Source organism: Gallus gallus, chromosome 4 (genome assembly GCF_016699485.2).
Source record: "Gallus gallus isolate bGalGal1 chromosome 4, bGalGal1.mat.broiler.GRCg7b, whole genome shotgun sequence".
Taxonomy (NCBI): Eukaryota; Metazoa; Chordata; class Aves; order Galliformes; family Phasianidae; genus Gallus; species Gallus gallus.
In genome coordinates this window covers 13,098,241-13,108,644 of record NC_052535.1, presented here as the reverse complement: position 1 = coordinate 13,108,644, position 10,404 = coordinate 13,098,241, and the positions used below count along the sequence as shown (strand labels likewise).

At 45.2% G+C, this 10,404-nt stretch overlaps 1 protein-coding gene across 2 annotated transcripts in view; it reads right to left on the bottom strand.

Moving 5' to 3' along the window:
* Nucleotides 1-2,900: 2,900 nt before the first annotated feature.
* Nucleotides 2,901-10,404, bottom strand: part of TRPC5 (transient receptor potential cation channel subfamily C member 5) — a 96,235-nt gene continuing 88,731 nt past the window's right edge. For both annotated transcript variants that reach the window (XM_420310.8, XM_046940503.1), the window contains exon 11: nt 2,901-10,306. In XM_420310.8, coding sequence (XP_420310.3) covers nt 9,572-10,306 — 735 coding nt within the window. In that variant the 3' untranslated portion in view covers nt 2,901-9,571. The remainder of the gene's footprint in view (nt 10,307-10,404) is intronic.

The window sequence follows — 10,404 nt, the reverse complement described above, 5'->3', positions numbered from 1 at the left end:
AATTGTGATGTTTTCATCAAGGCTGTTGAGGCTCAGAAGCAGTTCTTTAAACCAGCACGCAGGGGCTGTGGGAGCAGTTAGTGTGCTGGAACAGGTTCATCCCTGCCCTCTGTAGGTTAGAAGAAGGTGCTGCTGTATTACAGCGTAAAGCTGTAATGTTGAAAATACACTGAAATAATGGGGGAGGGAGGGTCTAAGAATTGCTGTTGGAGTAGTTGTGTTGAGGACCTTGGCTTCACTGGGAGTATGTAAAGGTGTGAACAGCAAGACTGAGGCTCAGGATACTTCTTTTCTGTAAGGAGCCCGGTGTCAGTCTGGTGATGGTCCAAACTCCTCATTCTTTAGCTCAGTTACACGTCAGAACCAGACCAACACTGTTTCATGCCTGGCTGCATCGGGCACGAGCAGGGGAGTATGGTTTGCAGCCGTACGCATATTTTAGCATTTATTTGAGTGGAGGTACAAAATCTTTGAGTATTGATTTGTGGTTCGAACAATAATTTCCTTCGGATTGATTTTTCCCTCTCTTTTGGTTTCTTGATGTATGTTGCATAATAATGAATTCTTTTAGTAGATTTGATCCTGAAATGTGTTGGTGCCGTGTTTTTTTATTTTTTTGGTGGCTGGATTTTCAGCTTCCCAAAGGGAGAAGGCTCATGCTGCCAAGCCTGTGCCTGTCATGCCTGCCGCCTCCATTTCCACGCCACATTTCTCTGCATGAAAGGCAGCGGCTCTGAGTGGATTATCACCTGAAGGCTGTGGGACGGAGCCCTGAGCTGGCTGTGCCACAGAGCACTTCTGGCAGTGCGGGATGAAGTAGGCAGCAATGTGCTGTAGTTTTCAGGTGTGGACTTTGTGTTGAGTATTCCACCCTTTTCTAACCTGCTGCAAACCTTTCTGCCCTTAGAAGGAGCAGGCTCTGATCCAGCTGTTTGCCCACAACTCCCCCAGTGCCGAAGCACACGTCCGTTCCTGAGCACCATGCAATGATCGCATGCTGCAGCCTGTGCTGGCCGAGGGGTGCTGGGCCATCCGGCTCCATGCAGGCAGCGAGCTGCTCCTCTGCTTGTTAACATTCTGTACAGCGCTGCTGTGTGCTGGAGGCGCAAGTCTCCGGAGTCTCTTGAATTGTAAAATCCATCTGTTATTGAAGGTAATTATTACAAATGCTGTAGAGACTAATCTTGCTGATTCTGCCTGCCGGCAGCACTGTCCTACAGGGCTGTGCTGGCTGCTGTTCCTGTGCTGTTTTCCCCATGGCTGTGCAAGAACACCAAACCGACTCCTATGGTGGCTGTTGCTTTTCCAGCTCAGTTGTTTTATTTTAGCCTCTTTCTCTCTGCAGTGGTGCTGGAAATCCTTCTCGTTTATAAAATCACACTGTCAAAGGCTGCATTATGCGTGGGAGGTGCTCAATTTTAAATCTGGACCCACAGTTCAAAGTGACCGCCCTTACGAGGGAGGAAGGCAAAGCTCTCAAATTAGAACTTCATGGCTTTGAAATAAGATCAGAATTTAAATGTTTCAAAGCAGAGCTCCTGCCGGTCGAGTCACTGCTGCTCCCAGCGTTTTAGCACAGAGCAGTTCAGCCTGCATTAGCCATAGGCAACGGGTAGTGCTCACAGCAGTTCAGTCATTGCCACAAGAGTGCTGATCTGCGGCAGCAGGCACACGTGTCTGAGCCCTAATGGGGTGTTTTTACACACTGAACTCATTTACAGCGTTCCATGCGTTCCTTTTGCTGAACGTTGCCTTCACTGGAGCAGGCGAACGCTTTGCCACCAGCATACCACAAGGTTTACACCAAGGTAAGAGCCATGCAAGGCTGTGACAGCTGCTTGACATCGCTGTGCTATGGAAAATGGTCCCAAGACCACGCGACACGTCCTGCAAGGATGAAATGAGTGAGTCTTCCAGCTCCCTCTGCCCCTTCTCCTCTGGGTATCTTTCCTGGTTCCTACCCTGCCTGTTCACATTCAAATTTCAAACTGTGGTTTCAGACCCCTTTTTAAACCAGTTTCTTCTGTATTTGTCAGCGTTGAAAGCAAAAACGTTTAATATTTGTGGTGGTTACGTGAGCACATGATTTGTGTTTTCAGGAAGTGCAGTAAGAGGAGATGGATTATACTGCAAAGCTCCTTCTGCCTCAGCCCACCTCTCTCCCTCCTTGCTCCAACCTGGTGTTCTCTGCTGCAGCGCATCCTTCTGTTCCTGCAGTCACTGTACCCACGTGGGGCCGTGTTGCCCAACTTGTACCGCGATCATCTGCGTTTCAAGGAGAGGGGCTCTGCCCTTGTGGGACTTCAGAAAACTCCTGTTCTTCTGGAGGTATGACCAGGGGCTCCTGGTGGCTGATGGAAACCTTCAGAACTTCAACAGCGTGCCTCTGGTGCTTTAATGAGATTTGCTTGGAGGACTGCTTCACACGAGCAAATCACAGTAATATAGTTGGGTTGTTGCTTAATGACTCTTTTACGCTATTAGCTATATTGCTGCGTATTCCAAAGTGGATCATGATGTAGTTACGCTGGTCAAAGGATATCTTTGGGGAGCAAATTAAAATGGGATGATACATTCTTGGATTCCTTTGTACTGCAGTAATTGCATTCATGTGGTGCATTACATTTACCAACGCTCAGTGTGGATTTGCTGCTTTCTGTTGCAGAGAGGGTTGTAACGATTGGGATTTTTCAACTTCTGCACTGTCAGGTGTTGCTCAGCTGCTGCCCCAGGAACACTTGCTCAGATCTGGATGACTGACTTCACTGCAGGTAAGCAGGGCCTCATCATGTCTCTTCACACAAACACCAGCATAAATCTCTACAGAAGTGGAGCCCTGAAGTACTCCTTGAGGAGGCTTCCAGTGCAGAAGGTGGTAGAAATTATTAAATGTCATATGCTTTGCTGTTCATAAATGTTTATTATCAATAGGTAGCTGGAAATGTTACATCCGAAAAGGTAGAAACACCTTGAATTTCAATAGGCTTACATTTTTGGGAAAAAAAAGATTAAACTTTTTTTTTTTCCAGTTTACAGTTAAGCTAAAAATACACATAAAATAAATAATTTTATTTATTATATACATTGTTTCATTTTTACATGTTACATGAGGGAATGACATGGAATCTGCACTATGGACATAAAAGGTGCAAGTAGAAAAGTACGTAAAATGGAGCATCTGTTTTTGCTTTTTGCTCTGCCCTCTCCATCCTCCCCCTCTCTCGGGGTGGCTGCTACCACCTCATGGGCGAATGCTGAGGTCCCCACTCTGTCTCTACTAAACACACAAAGTTCTCTCAACATCTAAAAGCTCTGTTGCCTGGAAAAGGCCATTTGATTTCTGACCAAAATTAAATGACAGAAGAAAATCCTCACCTTTTTCTAATCCCATGAAATAAAAACAGCATCTTCAAATATGATCTGCTGTGAAGCTGTTTCTGTGATAGCTTTTTCATGAAGATTTAATTTGATATTAAAACTGGATTGATTTCAAACAAAACAAAACAAAAAACACACAAAAAAACCCACAACCATTTCCAGTGTAAGCCCAATTCTCCAGGGCTTCCTGAATAGAAAACTGAGTACTTACGCATCTGCAACCACCCTTTGCTTCTCAAGGATCCCTAGCCCTCTAGTTTCCAGACCCACCTTTATGAACACATTCAGTAGTTTTTAAATAAAACTGTACAATACCTCAAAAATAGCTACACCAAAAAGTGCCCCTTTGCTCAAAAACAACTATTTATAGTCAAAAGGTATTTCGTTCTGTTGGCAAAAGGTATCACAGTGTTCTGTTAGCTCACGTGCTAATGGCCAGCTCCTTGACTGATCACATCTCATACCAAGCGCATTGTTTCTTCTGGCTTAGAGTTACTGCTGATGGAAATGCCTTAAATGGGAGGGGAAGAAATCCCTCAAAGGAAAGAAACAAGCCATGCTGAAGGAGGACATGCCAGCCAGCAGGATGGGCAGTGCTGTTCTCCATAGTTGGTGAGCTGTAGATTGAGAAGGGTCTGCACGTAAAGAAAGAATGGAATGGTCAGGTTGGCCTCAGTAGTGGGCGATGTGAGCTGGGTGGGGGTTACTGGTGTTGGTTTTGGGTTTTGCTTTGCATGCCTTATAAAAGCAGAGCAGGTAAAAGAGTTTCCCTGAAACATAACGCACTGTCATACATTCAAAAGATGTTTTTGCCTTTTAAATACACTTCCCTTAGATAAAGCAGATTCTCTTTTAAGAGTCGTTCTTGATCGTCAGTTTACTCCAGAGCAGCAGTTATTCTGGGTGGAGGGAATTATGTGAATAATATATAAATGACTTGTTTGTACAAGTGTAATGGTCTGAAACAGGGAAAGCAGTGTGAAAATTAAATGGAATTGAATTATAAATGGTTTGAAAATACATTAACGTGGCCAGCCCAGAGTGCCTCCCACTGCCTCCAGAAACTCAGTCAGGGATTGATTTTATACTTGTGAAGTTTCAGGTTACACATTCCCTGAAATCTGCAGATAATTTTGGTGACGCTTTATTTTAGATGCTACTCTAGTGGGTTGATTTACTATTCACTGTAGTCTCACCGATTCCAATTAATTCTGCCTTTGCATGAATGGAAATCACTGATGCTTCTGGCACACCTGGCAGGTGCAGCTGGGCTGCTGCCTCGGGACAGTGCAGGGAGCTGCTCTGGAGGGGGAGAGCTCCTTTCAGTGCATCCACCTCATGGGCAGCTACAGAGAGTTGCCGGGTAAGTAACAGCTTTCATTACATCTGGGCAGCCTCAGTGGCGTGGATGGCTTTGCTTTTTGTACTTCTCCATTCTGGATGTCTGTGAAATTGTAATGGGGCTGGTAGGGTGATGCTGCTGTTTTGGAAGTCAGCCTTGGAGGATGAGCATGGCCTTCTCACAGACACATCTGTGGGACATTTGGCACGCTGCGGTGCAAACTGGCTAAGGGAGAACTCAGCCAAAAGTGGAACCTTTTCCTGGTGTATGTATGTATTTCTGTGAGATTTTGGCCTTCAGAAAAGGAAAAGAAAAAAGTAAAAGCAAGGCAGAGAAGTTCCAAGTGGAGTTGGACCTATACCTAATGGCAAGAGAGCAGTTGGTATTTGCCTGGTTTTCTGACTTGGTCAGATAGCCCTGGAGTAAATGGGATCCCTGCTTACGCTATTAGTACTTTTCCAAAGTGGAGGTTCCCTCGTGTTTCTGTAAGAACAGCACGTTCCTGGGCTCAGAACACTTGCTCTGCCCTTAGCGTGCACGTCAAACCTTGCACTCCTCTGACACAAAAGATTGTGATGTTTTCCTGAAGCCCAACTTTTTGTACTTCTGTTTGCTGGGCTGACGGTGGAACTTCCCCATGCCTGGAAGTCTGTTGTGACAACCAGCATTAACCTATTGAAAGGGTAAGGTTTTAGATAGAAATACATTTATATACGTACTTACAGTGGCAGTTTCTGTTTAAAAATGGTTACATGTATCACTAGAAAAAGGGTGAAACACGAGGTACAGTAAGGTGACTTTCCAAGTGAGACGTGTCACAAAACCAAGGAAGTTAGCTGAGGCTCCCAGGTCTCTGGCTACTGCAGAAGTGCCCTAAATTCCCCTGGTGGGAAATCATGCTTTTTTTTTTTTTCTACATGGGAAACTTATCTTAACAGACATAGCAAAATCCTAACCTGAATTAGTCTTCAGAAAATAAATGTACATACCACTGCTATGAGTATTAACTAGTTACTGTCTATAGCGCCTTTAATTTGAAGATCTGAAAGTGCTTGTAAAGAATGAACTAACCCCCCTGCGAGGTAGGTAAGTAGTAGTATCCCTATTTTACAGATGGGGAAACTGAGGCATTAGAGAGGCTACGTGACTTGCCCAAGGTCACAGGTGAGTCAGTGGCAGAGCTGGGAACAGACCTCAAGTCTTGCTGTCTTGTCCTGTGCTCTGTCACTGTGCATGCTGCTTCTGTAGGGACCACGTATACAAATAGTTGAGTATTTACATATATACCAGTATGTGAGTAATATACAATTATCCAAATCATCTGCAGAGATGTTGCTTAATTTCTTATTTCTAAAACAACTTCAGTCTCTGACCTGGAGTACGCTGCCTCCTAGCTCTGTGACAGTCCGTGTCTGGGGGTCTGACTGCCTACTGGTGATTGCTGTAGGTTACAAAGCCAGGTGAAAATGATGCCGGGGATGGGAGGTGAGAAATAAAGCTACTTTGAAGAGCAGGAAACCTAGAGAACAGGACAAGTGATCAAGACCTACTTGATTCCAAATTCCTACCATTTGTATGATGATTGCTGTTGGGGCACCCAGAACAGAGGCCAGGCGTGGGCCAGTTGTGGCACAGCTGTGCACCCTGAACCAGGGAATAGGTTAACTCCTCACAGAAGATGCTCGGTGTCTCATAAGCTCCTACCCCAGCTGCTTGCACAAACAGCAGAGAGATGCTTCAACCATTCCTCCGAAGGAAAGAGTAAGAAAATGGAAAAATGTAAGTAAAATCTCCAGTAGTCTGACTGCAGGTGATCTTAAAAAGGAAAAATAAGGCTGGTATCAATCAAATGTATTTTTTCCACAAGATCTTTCAGTTTCTTCCCCTGACCCTCCTCCTTAACAGTAGTAATAATAATTCACGAGCTGCTATAAAGCCTATTGCTACAAAAGGGATGCATAGATACAATCAATCAATTTGGCCTTCTGGGGAGACCAGACTGACAATTTTGCAAACTCCTGGACACATGTATTCATCACTTAGTATAGCAAATCGTTGTGTTCACTGTGAAAGTCAGCTCAAACTAGTTCGTAGCTGGGAAGTATCTGAGTCATGGAACAAATCCCCCAGGAGCTGCAGCCCAGCAGCCCTGTGATGTTCCTCTCCTGTTCAGCAGAACACTATCAAGAGATTATTGCAGTGCTTTATCCATCATGCCATTACAATGTGGCAGCTCCTACCCCTGCCCTTTCAGGACACAGCAGGAGGACATGACTCACACGGTTTGCACAGAGGGATTTGCATTACCCTCTGTCACTTCCACATTTTTGAGGGGCATTGCTGCAGAGTTATTAGCATTTCATTTGGAGATTTGTACCTGTTAATGTAGGGCTGAGTTTGAATGACACCATTTAATCGGAGCCGGCTCCGGTGCACTTGATTTGTGGAAAACTTACAAGCCCTTCTGCTGCCTGAGGATGCGAGCCATGCATCTCCCAGCCCCCAACCCAGCTGACACCCATCTGCACAACCAAACCGGGGTGGGTTTTATTCCCACTTGTTACAATGGTAACATAAAGATGTGCTGCCCCGGAGTTTATAAGCTGCACTATGCTTAGACAAAGCATGAAATAATTCAAACCCTTCTCCTCACTTCCTGTTGCAGCTCCCGTTAATACTGGTGCTTCCAAAAATACACTAGATTGGATTTGTTAAACTGTGGGTCCTTATTGTGGGCTGCTTTGAGAACCGCATTCAGCTGCTTCTCACTGCAGCTCTCATAGGTGGGTTTGCATCACAAAGGCAGGATTGCTGGATTTCTCATTGAGCAATCAGCAAACTGCTTCTGACCCCTAAGATTTTGCAGGTCTCCGTGTGATGCTTTGCTCAGCCTTACTTACAGGAAGAGAAGATGCAATTCTCAAAGACTGCTATAACCCTGCCGTAAGTATGAAAGCCTGAAGTCTGTTCGTGCTGAAGTGCTCCTCCCTCTCTCATACCTAGCACATCTAGAGGCTTACATCCTTTGGGTTGTGTGCTGCATGCTGGTAACAAGGAGAACAGAACATTTCTGAGTCTCTCTTCCTGGCTGCTCCTCTTTCTTAATGCTGTTGCTTGCCTAAAGCCCTGCTTTCTCCCTCAAGTTCTGCATTCAAATCCTCCCATGAGCCAGGCCTGTCAGCATCTGCAGGTCTGCTACAAGAGCTGTTCACACCTGTGACTGTAGGCATGTCCCATCATGACCATTACGTTGTGCTCTATAGGTGTCCTCAGGAAGATCCCAACAAGGTGGTGGTTTTCCTTAACAGCTGGAGAGTCAGATCTGAAATTAGGCAAAGCATCATACCCCAGGCATCCCAGCATCTCATTTATGCAAGACTGCACTGCCTCTGCAGAAGATGTGATCTTTGGCAGTACCCCTCAGGATGTGCTCCAGCCCCAATAACCTGTCCTGGGAATAGAGCCTTCAGCCTGACAAAGCCATGGTGTAAGGCACAGCCATTTCTCAGCTCCTGGTCAGCACTGGCTTCTTCCAGGCAAGCAGCCAACTTAACAGCAGCTCTGAAGCAGTATCAAGTGCCAGTCATCTGTGTATCTCAGCAACAGCACAGAAAGTCCAAAGTATCACATCGTGAAAAATCATCGTGTCAACCATTTTGCTCTTGATGGGGCATCTTCTCCCCTTTTTGATGCTCCTTAGGATAAATGCAACAATGGGAGTGCCTGGACAGGGCCTGGCAGAAACGGAGGGGGAAAATGAGCAATTGCAAAAACAGTAACAGAAGGGTAATGTTTCCTGCCATGCTCCTTCCGTTGCCTTAGAAAAGGGACTGCAGAGACTTCCCAGATGGGGTCTGGGCTGCTCTCCCTTCAGTTGCTTTTCAGGAATGCAGCTCACAGACCCAGGGACCTCACTGCTGTACAGCAGGTGGGTGGCTGTATATGACACTGGCTCGGGAGGCAGCAAGAAGTGAACGCAGCAGTGGAAATTAGGCAGGAATTTCAAAAACAGATACAGCTCGGTGTAAGGGTGAGGTTTACCATTAGTGATATAAGAACCACACTGAGGTTTCTGTCTCAGGCAGCCACAGCTGGTTTGGGGCTGTTCATCAATGCAGAAGTTGGGAGCAAGGCCAGGTATTGGCTTCCCCTGCCTGCCTCACTGGGAGGCCATCCTGCTCCCTACAAGGGAATTTCTTCACGGCAGTGAGGTAAACAAGCAAATCATAATGCTTTCTAGTTGCATGATCACAGGGGTCTCTAACTCAGTAACAATTTACAATAACGAGTATAATGACATGGAAAACACGTTAGTGAAAGAATGAGAGGTTGTATTGCTTAAAGAAAACAAAAAGCCAGTAATAACCTGAAACCCTTCCTAAAAAGGTTTTACATATGATTCTCAGCCTCCTGCTAAGCCACCACTCACCAGCTGGATGTGCTGATGAGGAGTTCAAGCAGGATGCAGAGCCAATCACACTGGATAGCAGCAGCGATAACCCAGCAGTGCTCTCCTCTCATCATCCCAGCACTGGAGAAATCCTCCACTCTGCCACTGGTGTAACTGAATTATGTGGGAATCGAAGACTGACTGCATCTGAAGGAGTACTGCGGTTTACAGTGGCTTTGCTTTATAAATGGTCAAACCTTCCCTTCAGTTTTTGTGAAGGTAAAAATAAATAAATAAATAAATAAAATCATAGGAGGTGCAAATAGCTATAAAATAGGCTAACAGAGTTTTACATTTGTTTCATCCTGTGGACAGAACGGAATTCATAACGCTGAATCAGGTGAGAGCAAACAATTACAAACAATGAACTAAGTTTTCTAGCAGGTGTTAAGATGCCTTACTTATAGCCGTGTTGTAACATGGTCCTCTTGCCCGTCTTTCCACTGGTTTATAAACAAGTCACAAGCCTCTCCCCATGAATCAAACACATCCTCTGATGAGTCTAAAAGTTTGGAATTAGAGGAACAAATACTGGAAGCACAGTGAAGGGAACTGGTACAAACCACAGGGCACTCCTTGCTCTGTCCTGTAAGTCTCGTGTTCCCACTGTAGTCTACCTCATTGAGGTTAATTTCACTTTTGGAACAATTCTCTTCTCTCTCTTTATCAATCTGAGAATATTTGATGTCTTTCCACATGTAGTGTGGCTGAATAATCCCATCTGAAATAGTGTACATGGGCTCTGAATTTGCCTCAGGTACATGTCCATTCATCTTGGAGAACAGCAGCCCCAGTCTCTTAAAGGACTCTTTCTTGGAACTGGAGAGCCTCTGAACTCTATTTCCATTTCGGATAAAGGAGCGCTTACTGATCCCATTGCTTTTTGGCTTCTCTTCCACCATGTCAATCCCAGACATAGTTTTAATTAGCGCAGACACATTGAAGTCCTTTTTTTTGTTGGCTACATTGAAAGACACACTCTTGACTTTGGGTTTTTCTCCGGCGCTATCCTCATTTGTTTCATCCTTTTGGGACACCTCTGTGCTACTGGTAGAATAACTTCTCCTCTGGGGCTTCCTGTTTCCCAGGAGGTCAAGGACTTCATAGCGAAAACTTGAGATGTCCTGTTTTAATTCCTAGGGCAAGAGGAAAAATGAGGTAGACTCAGCAGCATTATCGGTGAGGTAAAAGAGTGACCACATTCTCCTGGGAGGATTGCTCAGAGGTATGCAAA